The sequence below is a fragment of the Drosophila innubila genome, chromosome X (genome assembly GCF_004354385.1).
Source record: "Drosophila innubila isolate TH190305 chromosome X, UK_Dinn_1.0, whole genome shotgun sequence".
In the NCBI taxonomy this organism is placed as follows: Eukaryota; Metazoa; Arthropoda; class Insecta; order Diptera; family Drosophilidae; genus Drosophila; species Drosophila innubila.
In genome coordinates this window covers 21,965,201-21,984,733 of record NC_047626.1, presented here as the reverse complement: position 1 = coordinate 21,984,733, position 19,533 = coordinate 21,965,201, and the positions used below count along the sequence as shown (strand labels likewise).

Genomic DNA, 19,533 nt, shown 5'->3' with positions numbered 1-19,533 from the left:
GTAACTCTGTTAACTTGCGCGCAATTCTGTTAAGTGGCTTTGTCACCGTACCGTTTTCTATATCTGGCAGCACTGTTTTCAAATTTAACTGAAATTCAAATAAAGACTTCATTTATATTTTCAATATTTGTTTATTTGTTTGCCGCATTTATGTAGGTATTTTGTTTTTTTTTTATCGTACAATGTTTGTAAACCGTGCCTATTTTTGCATTGAATTTGCTTTTTCTTTCATTTTTAGTTGCTTCGCTTTTCTGCAGGCATTAGTAATGTTTTCTGTTTTGTTTTAGTTATTCAATTTGTTACACCATACACATACATACAATATACTAGATTTGTAGATTTATTAATTAATTTTCATATTTATTTGATTTTTTTTTTTTAATATGTATAAATAAAAACTTAAACAAATTTACTGCACACACATTTTTTTACCTTGTTGACTACAAAAAAAAAAAAAATATTACTTTTAAATATATTTTCGTTTTTATATATTGTTTTTCTTTCTTCTTTTTTTTCTTGTTTTAGAATCTTTCAAGTGTTCAACATTGTGTAACATAGTTTGCTAAATTACTTGACGCCGTTTTGTAGCACTCACTTAATAAAATTGTTGCATTCCCAACAAATTTCTTTGTATATATAATATGTATATATATTTATATATATAGATATAGATATATAAGTATGTTTATGTAAATATATACATATATATACTCAATATTCATGCCTAAAATTTGCAACTATTTCGTTTTAGAATTTTAGTGAATCTGCACGAGTTTTGTTTTTGTTTTGTTTTTCCATTCACTAATCGCATTTTAAATAATTAATTACAACAACATTTATTTTTGGAATTAGTTTTGTTTCTTTTTTTTTTTTCGTGTTCTTAAACTAACGCCTAGATTCTTTCATTGTTTATCATTATTATTATTATATTTTTTTCTGTTTTTTTTTACAGAGCTTATTAACTTGGCTACCTTCTTTTTTTTTATATCATGCTATTTCTTTTGTTTGCTGTCGGAATTTGTTAATGTTATTAATTTGTTTGTTTTTATTTTGTTTTGTTATTTGTATATTTGTTAAATTAATCTGCTTTGTTTTGGGCGTGTGTTTGCTTTCATTTTACACTCGTGTTTCTTACTTCTTTGTTTTATTTGGCAATGACGTACTGATTTTGTTGTTATCCCTTCATTTTGTTTATAATATTTGTCTTCTTCTGCAACTTTTGCATTTTCGCTTGTTGTTGTTGTTGTTAAAAATTAATTTTATTACTGCATATAATTTATGTGTATATTTATTTAGATGTATAGTTTATGTATATATTTATATAAAGTAAATAGATTACGTAATTGCAACATTCGCTTGCGACCGCCCCATTTCCATTCTCTTCTTCCGTTCTGTCCCTCCCTATCTCTCTCTCTCTCTATCTCACACACACATACGTTGTTTCTGGACTTACCAACGTTCATTTTCTCTCACTTTCTTCTAATGGATTGTTTTTCTTTTTGTTATGTTAACATTTTGTTTGCGAGTTGCAGTTGAATTTTCGATCTCGATTTCGTTTACGTTTACAAGTACAATATCGATTTCGGATTTAATGTTTTTTTCGTGTTTCCGCTTTGTTTTCTTTTTCTTTTTACAATTTCAATTCGTATTTTGAAATTAAGGAAGTGCCTAACATAGTATCAATAAAATTAAATTAATTACAAAAAAAGCATTTCGGTTTTAAAATTCAATAACAGTTTTTGTGAACATAGTTAAAAAAAAAAAATAATAATAATAATAAGAATAATATTAAAGGTATTAGCAAATGTTTGTTCAGGTTTCAAATGCATTTGCAACAAAGAAATATACAAAAACATACATAAATAATACGAGTACATGGCTTATAGGGAGAGAGGGATGAAGGGAGAGGGCGGGATTAAGTACACATACATAATTAAGTAAGTAAAGTGAGTAAATAAGTGATTAGGCTAAAAGTCCGAGTACATATGCCGTTAGTTTGCATGCTCAATTATACACATAGCTATAAAGGATTTCCAGCTCCAGTTCCGGTTCCAGTTCCGGTTCCGGTTTTGGTTCCGGCTTCAAATTCCACATCATGGCTGAGTCGTGGACACGTCGTATTTACAATGGATGGCTGCATTTTGGACATTTTCGGGTAAAGGAGTTGTTGTGGTTGTAGTTGTTGGTGTGGTGGTGGTGGTGTTGGTGTTGACATGGTGTGACCTGTACTGTGATCCCCATTATGACTCGTCGCGATTGTTGTGCACCCACTGAGCGGGCACCCATTGCGGTTCACGTTCCAGCGAATTGATCTCAGCGAGCAACTGATGATAAGCCCGCTCCGTGTCGTTGTTGATGATGATCATGTCGAACAGATGACCCCAACGCGCCTCCATGTCCCGGGCGGTGGCAATGATGTCCTTCAGCTCCTCCTCCTGTATTAAATTGAAAATGTCATAAAAACTGATTAGTTACATGTATTACTAAACTATGTACATTTTGTGAATGCAATGCATCTTAAAAATTTAGAAATATTCGATAGCTCAATAATCGATTTTTAATACAGGAGACGTTCTTTGTCAAACAGAAAAAGCCTCTGCCCAAAATTCAAGTGGATGGATTTTAATGATCTTTAAAGATCTTACATTTTTTGTTATTGATCGCTTTCTCAAAATCCGTTGGGCACTTTTTGAAACTTCAAAATCGTGTCTAAAAAACTGGAAAAACTGAGGTGCTCGTATTGAAAGCATTGAAAAGTCCAAAATTGAAGTCAAATTGGACTAATTCTGGGCTAAAGTTATAGGCAATAAATGTCACTTAAATGTTAGTACGATAGACTAGCAAAATCAGCATGGCGGATCCCAGATAAACGTTGAATTCTCAAAATCCGGTATTATTTCGTTATATAAATAATATGCAAGAAAATCAAATGCTCAATTAAACGATAACACATTCGATACACGACATCTCAATTAATCGAATAACGCATTCCATATTCATATAAATTATTTCACACACACATACACACAAATAGCGATAACAACGATAACGATAAACGTACCTTAAAGGGCTCGCCATTGCGCAGCTTTTTCTGCCGCAGCTTATCGAGACTCGGCGGCGCCACCAGCACCACATACGGCTTGAGGTCGGAGGCGCGCAACAGCTTCAAACTTTGCGGATGCAGATTCAAGACACAAATCTTGCCGCTGGCAACGACTGTGCGTATGGCCTCCAGTGATGTGCCTGCAAATGGATCAAGGATGCGTATTAGAGGATACACTCTAAAGTATGTATAGGGTGGTAAAAAAAACACTAAGAATTCTAAGAAAATTTCATTAAGAAGCTGTGGGTGTAAAACCACATGCTTTTTTTTACACATTTTACAATACTAGATATAACATTGTAGCGGGTATTATCATTTTTGTCATACAAAAATGTATACTGCATAATCTAGCTGAATAGCCTATTTAGACGACAGCACATTTGGCACATTCGATGCCATTTTCATCATTCGGCCCGAATGTGGACTTCAATTTAGTACAAATTCCGAATGATCATTTTGGCTCATTCATAATGAATGTTAATATTTTTTGGCATTCGCCCCGGCGAATTTCAGTATTTTTTTTATCGAACGCCCGATTTTTATCGATAAACTCAAGAAAGCAATCATCACCTTAACCAGCTTTTTTTCAATAAAAACGGTAGGCAATAAATTTGCGCCAATTCTAATATCAAAACAAATATTTAAATGTGGTTATTTTCAGCTTTTTATAATTTGTGCACAGAAACCGAACAGCTGATTTGCTTTGGGTGAATGTCAAATGTCTTAACAGTTTCACATTTTGTCGTGGAAAGCCAAAAATGAGCCACATTCAAATGTGAGCAAATGTGGCAAATGTGAGTGGTCGTGCAAATAGAAGACTCGCTATGAGTCGATGTCTTATCCGCTTGCTTCTCAGTTCTGAAGCTATTTTCATGAAACTTTATATATTTAAAATACATATGTTTGTCATTTTTCTACAGGCAGCAAGTTTTCGGATCCGATTACTTTATGATACATATAGCTTTCATAGAAACGGATTCACGGATTGTGTATTTTTTATATTTTGCTAAAATCGAAATACTCGATCACATATTTTCCATGATCAGACCATAATTAAATAAGGGGGTTCTGTTGGTTATCAGAAAAACTTTGCTATTTCTTACCGTAGTAGGCTTTCTCATATTCGCCGTGCTCGACAAAGCGACGCGCCAGAATGTCCGCCTCAAAAGCCTGCCGCGTGATGAAGTGATAATCCACGCCGGGCACTTCACCCTCTCGCCGGGCACGTGATGTGTCTACAGAGAGACAGAGAGAAAGAAGAGAAAGAAAAAAATATTAATACGTAATCAGGACAAGCGGATATCGGGAAGAAGCCACAGCCACTGGATAAAGTTCCATTAGCAACAATTGATGGAGGGTATATTCCTCTCCAGCTTCGACTTGCTGATGGATCTTTACTACAGTCTTAGGGTAATGCTCTAGCAATGCGCTGGGAAACAATTGCCGACGGCTTTACCCTTGGCTGCCTTCAGTTTCTTTAGTTTCTCCTCAAGCAAATAGAAAACTATATATGGCGGAGAAGAGAGAGGAAGAGAGAACAGTTCAGAGCAGGCACCGTGACGATCAGTGTTTTTACAATATAATTTATAAAATAAATTTGTTTGTTTTTATCTAAATATTTATGAAATTATTTTATGAATAAAATTATGAAAGTTAACAAACTATGAAATTTGAATTAAACTCTTATTCGAATTATATGATACAAATGAAAAATAAAAAAAACATTTTTTAAAAATTAAAATGCCATGATTCTACCAAAAAAAAAAGAAAAAAAGTGAATTTTAGCATTTAGAATATTTCAAATATTAAATTTTTTACATTTCAAAATGATTTTGTTGATAAAACTCTAATTTTTTTCATAAAAATTAAAATTAATTTTGATATTTTAATAAAAATCAGATGTTTTTAAAATAAGTTAAAAGTAAAGTTGGAACAGTTTCTAGAATAATATATCCAAAAATAAGAATTTTTGTTATATTATAATACAATCTTTTTAACTTATTTTTTGAAACTCATGTCCTATTAAGCGATCTCTAATTTTTGGTACGGTCATTAAAGTTTAAAAAATAACTTATATTTAATGAGTTAAAACAAGTAGTGTTATATAATGATGCTTGAAATAATTATTGAAATTTAGTTACTATATCATAAATTTTTTGTTAAATAAAAAAAAATAAGAGTAAATTTTATTCAAGGCTGCAAGCCGGTTTTGAACCGAACCTCGTTAAACCTCGAGCCCGAACCTAAACCGAACCGGTTGCTAAAAAAAAGGTTTGGTTCGAAAAAAAAATAATTTCATAATTTGTATGGTTTTCTAATATAACACAATTATTTGAGAGTTCGGATTAAAATAAGTCATATTTAAATCTTCAAATAAATTTGAATTAACATCCAAATTTGATTACTTTAAAAAAAAAGTATAATTAGTTCAAAGTGTAGAGAAAAATATATAACAATTTGTATGAAATTGAACCAAACCTCGGGTGCAGGGGGTATATAAACCAATTTGCGAACCGAACCGATGTCTTGATCTATGGCTCGAAACGCCGAACCGAACCTTTAACAAAATTTTGGCGGTTTGCAGCCTTGATTTAACTATTTGTAATACGGAATATAAGAACTTATTCTATTTTTGCGTGTGCAGGAGACTCCAACCAAAAATAGTCTAGCTGAGATTTTCGCATTTATGGAAATAATTTTTTGTGAGGAGAGCCTGTTACTTGCGATCCCTGGTACAGGGGGAGGATCGATGGGATCGGGTTTGAGGGGAGATAGTACTTACGTGGCACCGCCGCGGAGAAGCGTTCGGAGTCGGCCATCAGGCGCTGACGCAACTCGTGGCGTCCAATGTTGGGCGGGCCGATGAGGACGATGGGACGTTTGTGTGTGGCACGTGGATAGTAGAGCGCCACCTCCTCATAGGTGAGTATCTCCTCGGGATCTGTTTCATCCGGTGCCGTTGTGGCATACAATGGATAACTAAGCATTATACAAAAAAGAAGAAGATGAACGAGAATGGGATTAAGTGGGATTGGGATTGTAAAATGGGGACTCTTTACTTACCCCGCCTCGGAGCTGGCCTTCTTCTTCTTTTTGCGACCCTTGCGGGCACAGAGCAGAGTTGCCCCCTTGCTGGCATTACCCTCCTTGCCACGGGAGCGTGCCAGACCCGCCTCCTCGGCAATGGCCAGCTTCATGGTCTCACGCTGATGCTGAAACGACTGACTAGGTATGAGGCCGGCCAGCGTTTGATCCTCTTCGCCCTCGCGATACGCCTGCCACCAGTTGGGATCCTCGCGCGAGATCACATGCAAGACATCGCCCTTTTGGAAGCTGATGCCCAACTCGCGACACGGTATATACAGATCATCCTCTGGATCATAATCGAAATGTGCACGCACATGCAACACAGCCGTATCCCGATGTGCCATGCCCACACCACCGCCCACGCCGACACCGACGCCTCCACCGCCGGCCATAGGATGATGCATACCCAAATTGCCGGCACTGTTGATGCCCATGCCCATGCCCATGCCCATGCCAAGTGCAATGCCACCACCAGGTGGTGGACTACCAGCTGGCACAATTAGAAATGTGAGAGTTCCCTGCATGGCGCCCAACAGAGCGCATACCTCATTGACCGTCTTGCCCCTCAACTCTTGGCCATTCACCTCCAGTATCTCATCGCCCTCATGCAATAGTCCCGACTTTTCGGCAGCTCCACCACGGACAATGCGTCCAATGACCACCGCCTCACCCTCGTTGCGAACGGTGGCGCCCAAGGGCTCCGTTGACTTCTCAATCTGTATGATGCGTATGTTATCATTTTGATCATTCAGTGTGCCAAAGCAACCGCTCATGCCGGGCGGAGATTCACCACGCACCGCCATCGCCACCGCCGCCACAGGCAGTGGCATTGCACCACGCTGTGCCACCGATGTGCTGTGACTGGTGACTGTTGGTGGCACAACTGGTGGCAGCACCGCCATGCTTCTGCTGTTCGCTAATGTCTTTGTCAGCGCAACGGGACTGCTGTGTCCACTAAGTGGTTCTATCATTCCTCCGACTGTTGTTGTTGGCGATGGTGTGGCATCCGTGTGACTGGCAATGCGATCGTGGGCAAGCAATAGACCTTCCATCTCATGGCTGGTCAACAGGTTGCCCAACTCAATGGCAGCTGCTGTATTCGATTGCGTCAACAGTTCGACTATCTCCTTCTGCAAACCCAACGCACACACATGCAACGGCGCCGAGATGCGTGGACGTCGACGTTGCAACACCGCTGTCCGGGCGGCAAGCACATGTGCCACACTGGCGCTCGCCAGGACGCTATGCGCCGCCGACACGCGACCCGCCAGCGTGCTCAGTCCGCTCTTGGACAGCTGTCCTTGGAGACGGGTGAGTGCCGCTATCAACTCGCCATAGCCTGCAAAGGAATGCACAGAGACAGAGAGAGAGAAAGTGAGAAAATTAATGTGTGCTTTCAACAAAAAAAAACCGTCTAAACTCGAATTGATTAAGTACACAGAAAAAACAAATCTGGGATTATAAGCTAAAATTAATCCAGTGCGGTGTCAGAAGTACGATAAACCCAAGTTCTCATAAACCAAGTATCAACAATATTTTCATTTTTGGGGCTCTGTAATATTTGCTTTCATTTAAATCAAATAGTTTAGGCTTCTTAAATTTGTTTTATGTCGATTTTTTAATAAAGTTTCCTTTTTATCTACGTATTATCCTAATTTGGGAATTATACCCGGAATACATACTTAAAAAATTCAAGCTAAAATTTTGATTTTTAGAATGGATTTTTTTTCTGTATAGACACCGAATTGACTAGCATGTCAATTAGTGTATATCAAGCATAATTCATGATTCATGTGTTATTTCACTAGCTCTTATTTATTTTATTCTATTTTTTTTATACGCCTAAAATTTTATAACGTACCCGTTAATGAATAAAAAAAGTATACGAGTAAGTAATTAATGGGTTCTTGCTCAAACTCTAAGCATTGCTTTTCTTTTTGGCTTATGATCATTTATTCAGGTGTGTTCTACAAATTTATAACAGCGCTAAAGCAACCCAAAAGCAATTGTTGGTGTTCCTGAAAACAAGAAACCAGTGAAACCATTGTCTAAAAAAAATTTGAGAGATTTGACAAAATTAAATATTTATTGTATTGAACAAAAATATATTTAAAGTTAATAATAATACAAAAAACATATGTTCGAAAATATTAAATCTCTGACATTTTAGGAGCACCAACATTTCAAACGGTTGTTTTTAAAAATATTTCTCTTTAAAATCTCCTGAGATTTCTGGAACACACCTGAATTTAGTTATTTTTTTATTCTTAAACAATTTATTATATCCACCACTTAATAAATAAGTATAGGAGTACATTGTATTCATTAAAATGTAGCAGGGATGAGAAAGCATCCCTATAAAGAATATACATTACAGTAGGTAAATTTTTATGGATTAAAAAGATTCACCAAACTGTTGTCGAAATCATAATCCACGACGAATTCTAAGAGGGTTTGAGCAAAAAACAATGGCTCTAAAATTAAGATTTAACGAGAAACTTTTCGTATTTTATTTGCTTAAGACATGTATTTAAGACTGTTTTGAGTTGTAGAATAACTCAAGCGCCTAAATGTATGCAGTAATTTTTTATATATATATCACATATAAAATTAATTTACAGGTCTGTTTTGGATTTCAATTTCTGCAACATTTTTCGGAAGTGAATATCATTAAGTCTGTTTTAAATTCAGTAGACAAAATTTTGGGAATATCATTAAATTTGAGCTGGTGAATTCAAGTCCAATGAGGTGAAAAACAATAAATTAATAATAAACGTGAAAGTTTACCTTTCTATTAAATGCAATAAAATATGTAACAGGTGAAAAACCGAAACAGTTGTGATATATATTTAAATTGTGCATAGTCGTGATCTATGATGTATTTTTCATATTTTTTACTATATAATATTTAACTAAATTGCTACACAGATGTAATTTATTTTTTCAAAAATTTAACTTTTTTCTCATGTATTCCATGATTTTTACTTGGATTGAAAACATCATTAGCGGCGCAATTCTTGGGGATTCCTAGGAAAGACTTGATTCTATACTCTTTCCATTTACTATCTACATTTTTCCCCATTTCTCCCTCCACACTCTACACCTTTCTTGAACCCTCTTGCCACAAAATACTCACCATCGATGTGCTCCGTTTGCGTTAGTTCCTCATCGGGCAGATATGCCTCGTTCTCAACACCAGCAATTGTTGCTGCTGTCGCTGACGTTTGTTGTTGTTGCTGGGCCAACGCCTTGCCAGCGGTGGGCGTGGCGGTGGCCGTATCCTGCAACGCCTTAAGCTTGCGAGAGCCACGCAAACTGTTGCGTAGAAACTCATTCTGTTGGGCGATGCGCTCCTCCTCCTCCCGTCGACGTTTCAGTTGCTCCTGCAAATGACGCAAAAGAATGTGGAAAATAATGAGTAAAAAGAAAATGTAATAAGGCTAACAATAAACGAGATGGACAGCGAGAGAGAGACAGAGAGAGAGAGAGAGAGAGATAGGGAAAGAGCGCACTTAATCTGCAATCCGCGGCAATTGTGCTAATTTAATTAGCGGCTTTTTTGTGGCATGCAACCGGAGAGTGAGCAATGTAGCGAACGAGGCAAGTGGGCGGCCTGTGGCATGCCACCGACATTACGCATATAAAACCTGCAACCTGCATTCAGACATACACTCCCCCAATACAAGTTGCAAGTCCAGCAGCTGCCACAAGCTGTTGCAACAAGGCATGCACAAAAAAAAAAAAAGAAAATAAAAACTGTAAATGTAAAGGGCTTAGGCTTAGTGACGCTGTGTTGCTTTCTGTGGCATGCAACAAATCCCTGAAACAGCGCAACAATGAACAAACGCATCAAATGACGTGCTAATGAACATTCCTCATTATGGGAGAGGAAGCAGAGAGAGAGAGAGAGAGAAATAGAGGGGCAGTAAAGCCTCACAAGTGCTACAAGCTCTGCTTGGATTAGGTCAGTGGTTGTTGCTTCTAAAACTGTCGATGTGACTGTCAAACTGCTTACAGCTCTTTCGAACGATACATCTATCGATGTCAGTTAAATTTCAAAAGCTTCTTAAAATTTAATTTTCGATTGAATTGATTTTCCTAAAACACAACAGAAGTTTTTAATTTTATCAATATCTTTTGGGAAAAACAATTTATGGTTAATACTTGTTTTTCTTCATATTTTCAGATTTTTAAACTTTTAAGTTTGAAGTTCTACTTCTTAAAATTGGTTATTTATTTTCATTATTTCAATTTTATTTGAAAACTTTCATTGCAATTATTATTATTTTAACTTTTGAATATTTTTTGTTAAAACAAATTAGAGTTACGCACCTACAAATGATATATGGTTACTTAATATATATAGTAGAATTTTGATCAATTACTATATAAGATTTATTGATTTGGATTTTTGAAGTTTATAAAAATAATTATACATATGCATATATTTTTTCAGGTGTATTCCACAAATATATACAGATTTAGATGATAATTGTTTTTGAAAACAACTGAGAGAAATGTCAGAGATTTTATTTTCTTGGAACAATTATCAACAAAAATATTTATTCATTGGCATATTCTATAGTATATATGTATATATGTTTATACCATAAATAAATTAATTTTAAAAGTTTCGTAATTATTTTAATACAATATAAAATTAATTCAATTTAATGCAATAAGTTTAAGAATTTATCAAGGCAAATCAAATTCGGGTACACTGAAAATTAATGTTATATTGTGCTAAAACAAACGTTTTCAGTTTTGTAAAATTGATATGACAACGAGACAAAAAAGTTTTATTTCAGTTTCAAACAGGAACTCAACTACCAAACGGAAAATAATGAATATAAGCACAATAAAGTGTTGTAGTAGTATTTATATCAAAATAAGTGGAAAATTAGTACCAAATATGTGATATATTCCCACAATTATTAAGTGACATAAGTTCACATTTTATAGGAATTACTTTGAGAAAAATTTAGTACACCTTAGTCAGCCTTCACTGTACATTCAACTGAAAAACAATGTCCGTTCAATTATTAGTTTTATAGCGTAATTAAGTGCCTACATCAGGTTGATATAATGCAAGTTTACTGAATGGATTAAGCGCAAGTTTTGTTTTTATAATTTAACGCTGAAAAGTTGCCAATTTTGGTTCCGCTTTTGGGCACTCGACCAGCACGAAGGGAGAAAGAGAGAGGCAGAGAGAGAGCGAGGCAGAGAGAAGAGGCAGAATTTTAATAAAACTGCCCATTTAGAGAGTTTTGATGAGACCTTTTCGCCTTACCGCAACATTTTCTCACACCTCTTTTTCTTTTTCTTTTTTTTTATGTTTTTAGGGATGCGGAAGAAAAGAAAGAAAAGCAGAATTAAATTGAATAACAAAAACAACAAAGCAAAGGCGCTGAAAATTCCAAAAGTGACACAAAAACAACAACAAGAAAAAAGAACTCGAGTGAAAAGAACAAAATTTGCTGAACTTGCATAATGCGAGAGAAGCAACAACATCAGCAGAAATTATGCAGACGGGCCAAGGGGGAAGGAAGAGTGAGGGAGAGGGGGGGGGGATAGAGGAAGGGGAACGAGACTGCAAACGTGTATAATAAACGATGTGAACCAAATAAAACTCGGCAAGAAACAACAACAACAACAAAATGAATAACAATAATAAATACTAGAAAAAAACAAAAGAAATCGCGTTGACATTGAAGTGGCAACTTGAATGTGGAAGCAAAAGAAGAACTGCGACGATAACAACAACAAGCAACTTTATAGGAAAAAAAGTAAACTAATTATAATAAAACAGTAGAGACTCACTCAAAAGTCAATATGGAAATCAAAAAATTAAACTAAAAACTTGACATTATTTTGAATGCGCTGCAACTATAAATTTTAATTCTATAATTCTTTTATTATTATTTTTTAAGTACTTTTTCTTGTAAAAAAAAAATGTATTTATTTTTTGTTGTTTATTATTAAATTATTATTTTTAAATTATATATTTTGAGCACTTGTTGTAGTAGTTTTTTTTTTGTGCGAATCTACTGTAAATGTAAAAGCAACAAAAAATACATATTTAGAATTTAAGTAAAGCTTACTTGGCGTATACTTAATCATTTGCATACACCTTCGATTGCCCACATGAGCCACTTTTAATTTTGATTGCATTCAATTAACCAACACTGTCAGGCTCTTTCTCTTCCTCTCACTCTCTCTCTCTCTCTTTCTCTTTCGGTGTGTCAATGTCACTTTGGATCCCCCGCTATAGATCGAGTGTAAAGCCCACTAAACTTGTGGAACATCAATCATCGCATAATAACAATGACAACAACCAAAGTAACAGAAATTAACGTTGGTTGTTGTAATTGTTGTTGATGTTGTTGGTGTACAGGTATAAGCCATGACATCATCATCATCAGCAACAGCAACAACAACAACAGCGACGGGGCCATAAAATAAATATTGAAAATGCGCGTAACAACAAAAATTAAAAATTTATTAACTTTGCTTATTTGTTGTTATTGTTTTTGCTGTTGCTGTTGCTGTTGTTGACATTTCTAAGTTCCGACGGGCATATCAACTTTGTTAGAGAACTTAACACGTACAATACAAATAAATAAATTTGAAAAATGTTTAGTATTGTCTATTGAAATTACAATTGGAATTGAAACAGTGGGCTTATGTACAAATCGCTCACAATATATAAAAAGAAACTGCCGAAATAAATACGCTATTCAATTCATAAGATGTTAAAACAAATAGAATTGAAACATTTTATTTACTCTGCACTTAAAACAAAAACATTTTATGGGATTTGATTGACAGTGAAACAAAACTCGTAGAACCGGTACGGTTCGGGTTCTAAAGCAGCCCGAACCGGATCATGAACCGAGCCCTTCAAATTATTTACTTTGCGAAACCGAACCTAACCCGAACCGCATTCTAAAATAGAAAGTTCGGTTCGAAAAAAAATAATTACATAAATTTGATGGTTTTCTAATATTACGCAATTATTTAAGACTTCGGATTAAAATAAGTCAATTTAAATCTTCAAATAAATTTAAATTATCAAAATTGTATTTCTTAAAAAAAAAAGTTATTTAATTCGAAACGTAGAGAAAAATATATAACAAAACAAATATTTTTTGTATGAAATTGAACCAAGGTTCGAACCCAAACCTTGGGTTCAGAGGGTATGTAAACCAATTCGCGAACCGAACCTATGTCTTGCTCTATGTTTCGAATCGCTAAACCGAACCTTTGACAAAATTTTGGAGGTTTGCAGCCTTGCAACTATGTTCAAAAATCTATTGAAACGATTGACAATGAAACATTTTTTCTATAAGTTCAGAGAAGAAATGATTTTAAATTTGCATTGTCAAAAGAATGTTTTCAGTAAATAAGATTGAAAAACTCAGCTTTTGTTATCGATAAGTTTATAGCTAAACTAGGTTTTTAATGAATTAAGAACTAAGGGAACGAATGAAATATTTTGTATTTAATGACAACAAGAGGAAATTTAATATTGAATGAAGGACCTTTGTAAATGGTACTGTCGATAACTTTACCGTTATAAAAGGCAAAAAACAAATGGAATTAAAAAATTTGCTTTTGTTGAATAATTGAAGTTTCAATTTAAGCAGTAATGCCTATAATATTTATGTATATTTTGGATAATTATGTGTAATATTAAACAACTAATACATTTTGATAATGCTGAATAAGTATCGATTAATTAAATGTAGAGTATTAAGTGTGTCTGTTAATTAACGTAGTCGTAATCGTTGGCAGCATTTGCTATTGCTAGAACATTTAAATGTGCCTGTTGTTTGTTGTTGCAGTTGTCGTTGTCGCTGTCGCTGTTGTTGTCGAGCCACTACGGCAGCCAGTTAGCCTACTTTGTTATTAACTGGTTGCCGTTTTATAGTTAGCATATATGTATGTATGCACATATGTAGATAAAAGCCAGTTGGCGATATCTAACTGAAGGTTGCTGCCGTCCAAAAGGGAAAACCAACAACGACAACAGCAACAGCAGCAACAACACTGTGCAATTGCGTAATTAGATTATGATTGTTGTTGTTGTAGCTATTGTTGCTGTTGTTGTTGCTGTTGCTGTTGCTGCAACACTTGCCTGTTGTTGTCGCAAACGCATCGAGGAACGTTGAATTTGCGTGCCACGACGCAAAGCGGAGGCGCTACGCTGTGCTGTTGCAGTTGCAGTTGCAGAAGACGCATCTTGCTGCAGCTGTTGTGGTTGCAGTTGCAGTTGTTCGATTGTTGCTGTTGTATTGCCGTTCATATCACAATATTTGTGATTAATGTTGTTGTTGTTGTTGTTATTGTTGTTCAAATTGGCGCTTAATTTGTCATTTTCCTTTTCAAACAGCATTTGTTGCACTTTGTTGCTGCTCAATATATGATTGCTGTTGTTGTTGTTGTTGTTGTTGCAGAGCACTGGCAACTTTGTTGGCGTTGTGGCGGCAACAGTTGCTGTTGTCGCTGTGTCATCAGCTGTTGCTGCTGTTGTCAGTCGCTCGCCAGCAGCAGCATGCGTCGTCTCCAATGTTATGTGCAGTGTCGATAGCACCATGTTATCGTTATCGTTATACTTATCGTTTAAGAGACTCGTATTTTTCTTGAACACTTTTTTTATTTTATCAATTTTTGCCTTTTTATTTTTTGATGTTGTTATTGCTGTTGCTGTTGTTGTTAAAATATCAAGTTGATTTCGATAACATTTCGAATGACCTCATTTGGCCACGCCCATCAAACTTTCCCTACCCAAAAAAAAATATCATGAAATAAAAATGCACAAATGTTGTCGACAGCAACTATGCAAATTGCCACGCCCCTTTTCCCCTTTTTAGCATTGACAGCTGCAACGCATAAATTTAAATATCAGCATACATTTTTGTATTTTTTTTTGGTATTTTTGTTGTTGTAGTCCAGCTTTTCTTCTTTCTGCATTTGTTTAACTTGCAATGCAACATAATGCGCATTTAAATGCATAACTGTTGTTGTTGCTATTGTTGTTGTTGCCATTGTTGCTGCTGCTATTGTAATTGCTGCTGTTGTTAAGCGACAATAATTCAGTTCAATTAGAAAGCGAAAGCTGCAGCAACAAAAACAACAACAACAACAAATAATACTGTAAATAGTTCTTTTCTTTATGCACAACAGCAACATGCACAGCAGCAACATTACCATAGACTTTTTCACTCAACAAACACTCGCAATGCTCGTGCCATTTACAACAACAACAACTTTTTACTTTATTTATGCATTTATTTATTTATTTACATATTTCTCTTTTCGCTCAATTATTGCTGTTGTTGTTGCTGCAAATGAGACGCTGACGTCGCTGTCGCCGTTGTTTTTGTTGTTGCTGTCGTCGCAGCTGCATTTTTTCGTTAACGCTTACATTTTTAGTGTTTACTTTTGTTAATTATTTTTCCATTTTTTTTCTTTTTAAACACTTTTTATTTTTTTGTCTGTTTTGTTTTTGCATTGTTTTTATTTAATGCGAATTGCGTTGTGAATTCGTCACAAAATACAACGATAAATTCCTTGTGAATTTATTTTGATTTAACAAATATTTATACTTCAGTATAAATAAATATACAGTATGTCCAGTAATTGTTTGAACAAAGAAATAATTATATTTGATAATTAATACTTCTAAAATAATTGTTGAATTAAATGCATATCGTTTATGTTTTAAACTTGTTGTTGTTGTAGTTGTCATATGTCTATTATTGCTGCAGGCAACTGTTGTCAATGCCGCTGAAAGTGTTGCTGCTGTTGCTCATGTTGCAGTTGTAGGAACAAGTGTTGCTGGTGCTGTTAATCAGGAAAAAGTTGTTATTGCTTTTGCTGTGATTCTAACTGATGTTGTTGTTGCTGTTGCGGTTGTTTAATAGGCAATTTGTTGAAGTTGCTAGCTACATGTTGCTGCTGTGTAAATTGCTCTCTAAACAGCTGTTGTAGTTGCTCTCACTGCAGCAACTATTTATTGTGAATGCAACAATAATTGCTGATGCCGTTGTCATTGCTGTTGCTGCAGTTAATGTTGCTGCTGTTACTGCTACGGACAATTGTTGCTGCTACAATTGAGAGTATTGTTCTAGTTGTTGCTGTTTCTCAGCCAATTGTTGCTGCTGTTGCTGGCGCAAATGTTGCCGCTGTTTATCAATTGGTTTTTGCTGCTGCTGCTGTTACACAGGCAACAGTTGCTGCGAATTTAGCGGCTCTAAAATTGTCAGTTAAAATGATGAGCTGCTGCAAGTGGGCGGCAAAGTCACGCCCCTTAGCTCATATATTCACCAGAAATGGCATTGTATTTTAGCAGTTTTTTTTTCAGTGTGGTTGTTGTTGTCGTTGTTGATGCTTTTTATTATAAACGTGATTTCAATGTAGTGTTGCTGCTGTTTTTTGGTTTTTGTTGTTGCTGGACACGCCTTTTTGGCCAGCATTGTTGTTGTTGCCACAAAAAAAAAAATTTAAAAAAACTTGCACCGCAGTGACTTTCAAACTGTAGACTCAGTAGAAGGGCGTCTAGTCAGTTGGGCGTGGCACACTGTACTTAAAACAACAACTGTTAATTTAAAATAATTAAAAACAAACACACTCATACACACACACACACACACACTTGACAACGCACAACAAAAAAATGCATAAAAAAAATAAATAAATAAACGCGATATGTAAGCATAACATAAATCGAATATTGAATATACAGTGGCTCTTAGCTGATTTGAACCACAACTCTGGCATATAACAAATTTAAACTGAATTTATGTTTTAATGCAAAGAAGACTTAAACAAAACTTTAATGCAGATTTCTTCATAAATGTTTAATTTAATGAGAAAGATTTGTTTTATTATTTTTCGATATATTATATTTAAATTAAGTGATGGAAATCCAAACATAGCTAAAAATGCAATGGGTCAAATACGCTGTGTTCCACTGTTTATACATAATCAAAGTTTATTAAGCTTATCGCCTGCGATACACACGCACATACACACACACGCACACACACGCACACACACGCACGTTTTGGGCCGCGAGAGCAAAAGTTGAAAATGCGGCCGATCGCAGAACGCGTAGAAAAACAACTAAAAATGCCAGCTGAAAAATCATAACAAATGAGCGATAAACCGTGTGCGCTGTTACCCCTTCCCCTGCCCCCCCCTCCTCCTCGTTAAACCCCCCCTTTTCTCTACGCCTCTTTTGGCATGTGCGCTCACGTTACTCGTTCAAGTGCTCAGCGACTGAGTGTGAATTGAGCACATGTGTGTGTGTGTGTGTGTGTGTGTCGAGTGGGCTTTTGTGTGTGTGTGTGTGTGTGAGCCAAGTTAGCTGCCGTTGTCGTTGCTGGCCTAAAAAGCAACAACAGCAACTACTACAATAAAAATAACTCGCAAAGTGTAAAACGAAAAATGCGATGACTTTTGCCTCTACACACTCATGTGTGTGTGTGTGAGTGTGTGTGTCTGGGTGTGTGCGTAAATACAGCCAACACACACACACACACAATGTGAACGTTGTCAACCCGTCGCATTAACAAACAGTACAACATATTGTTTAACTAATTTGCGTAGTTAAAGCAAAAAATTAAAAAAAAAATACATACATACAAAACTGTAGCTGACAACAAAAACAAGAACAACAAATGATAACAACAATGAGAAGAACAACAACTGCAGTGACAACGCCTACAATATTTAAAATGTAAATCGATTTACAAAATACAAATAAAGATACCCTTTTGTACAATTGTTTATTTAATTGTTTAACATTCCACGATACATTTACTCAACAGAGGGCGCTCGACTTGTAATTAAGTACAAAAACTACAAAATTAGTCATCTTTTAAATTAAAAAAAAGAAAAACCTTATAAATTTAAAATTTTATGTTTTATATTATTATAAATCGTATTTATGGTTTTTAAAAACCAGTTAAGGCAAGAAATACTTAGTTTCAATGAATTAATTACATATTATTTTTAAGTAAACAACAAATTTGTAAATTAAGTTATTTTATTAAGCTTTTTTTAGTTTTAAATGTATATAAATATATAATTGTTATTAAGTTAAATCTTAAATTTATTATTTTTAATTTTTATTTTTTGTAGTTTCAAACTATTTTTTAAAATAAACAACAAATGTGCGATTTACAAATCTTATTTTGTTCTTTCAGTATTATATTAAACTTTTCTTTTGATTTTTTTTTCAATAAGTTCTCATAATATTCTTTATAACTTTTATTTTAAATGCTAAAAAAAAAGTTTTTGCTGTCGACTGTGTTGAGTTTATTTATTAAATAGTTCAAAAACTGTACATATATTAAAAGTAAATTGAAAACGCATCCATTGAATTAATTGAAACCATTTAAAAAAGAAAGCTGATAAGCACTCTTAACTCTTCATTCTCTCCCTCTCTCTCTTTCTCTCTTTCTCTCTCTCTCTCTCTCTATTTCTCTCTGCCTTTTTCTGCGATTTTTAATAGCCATTAATGGCACAGTTTGAGCTGCCCCGTCACACTTCAGTGACTGTGCAACTGTTTTGTGTTTCGGCCTTTTAATTAATTAAGCATTTAACGTTACTTTTCCCCGTTGTTTTGTTTATCATTTCTTTTGTTTGTTCTTTCCCTCTCAACCACTCTCCCTACAGTTACCCACACTCAATTCGATTAAAAGTTTTCATAATTAATCATTGCATTTAACAATTTCCTTCGTTCAGCGTCGCCATGAGTAATATTTTCTTTCCCTCTCACCCACCTGTCACTTGCCCTTCTTCTATGCCCAGACACAGGTAAATACTCAACGCCCACGCATTTCAATACTTGTTTTTATTGTTATTGTTATTATTGTTGTTGTCTTCTTTCCTGTCGTTCCCTACAATAATTCAAGTGCGGCCTCTCAGAAAAAATGTTGTTGAATTAACTTTAAGTATTCTCTCTCACTCTCTTTATATATGTCTCTCTCTCTTTATCTTTCTCTGCCTGTATATTGTGCTTGTGCGGTAAAGTTTTTAATAGTTTTGCCAGTTAAAAGCAAGTTGAAAAGTCTCTCAACAGTTGAGCATGCACTGAACAGTTGTGAAGTCACTGGACGCCAATGGTCAATGGCCCAGGTAAAAGAATCAGAACGAGAAACCAAAGCAGACACAAATTGAGGAAGGTGGGGGAATGGAAAGGGTTGGGGAGGCGGGGGAGGGGAAGGGGAAGGGGGTAGAGAAGCGAACCGGAAGCGTTGCCATAGTCGCCGCCTTCATCGGTTGTCCATTGTCGCCGTGCAAACAACAAAAGGGGCTATCCAACTAGCAGCAGT

At 35.3% G+C, this 19,533-nt stretch overlaps 1 protein-coding gene across 6 annotated transcripts in view; it reads right to left on the bottom strand.

Annotated features, from left to right (window-relative positions):
• Nucleotides 1-516: 516 nt before the first annotated feature.
• Nucleotides 517-19,533, bottom strand: part of LOC117792442 (MAGUK p55 subfamily member 5-A) — a 58,562-nt gene continuing 39,545 nt past the window's right edge. Inside the window, exons 1-8 of one of the 6 annotated variants that reach the window (XM_034632946.1) lie at nucleotides 17,250-17,325; nucleotides 14,328-14,896; nucleotides 9,327-9,573; nucleotides 6,167-7,529; nucleotides 5,886-6,082; nucleotides 4,207-4,338; nucleotides 3,062-3,243; nucleotides 517-2,435 (exon numbers count right to left, since the gene is read on the bottom strand). In XM_034632946.1, the coding sequence (XP_034488837.1) occupies nucleotides 2,241-2,435; nucleotides 3,062-3,243; nucleotides 4,207-4,338; nucleotides 5,886-6,082; nucleotides 6,167-7,529; nucleotides 9,327-9,573; nucleotides 14,328-14,786 (2,775 nt within the window). In that variant the 5' untranslated portion in view covers nucleotides 14,787-14,896; nucleotides 17,250-17,325 and the 3' untranslated portion in view covers nucleotides 517-2,240. Of the gene's footprint in view, nucleotides 2,436-3,061; nucleotides 3,244-4,206; nucleotides 4,339-5,885; nucleotides 6,083-6,166; nucleotides 7,530-9,326; nucleotides 9,574-14,327; nucleotides 15,372-17,245; nucleotides 17,326-19,533 lie in introns of those variants that run through there. The other 5 variants (XM_034632868.1, XM_034633027.1, XM_034632793.1 and 2 more) reach the window with 5 other exon arrangements.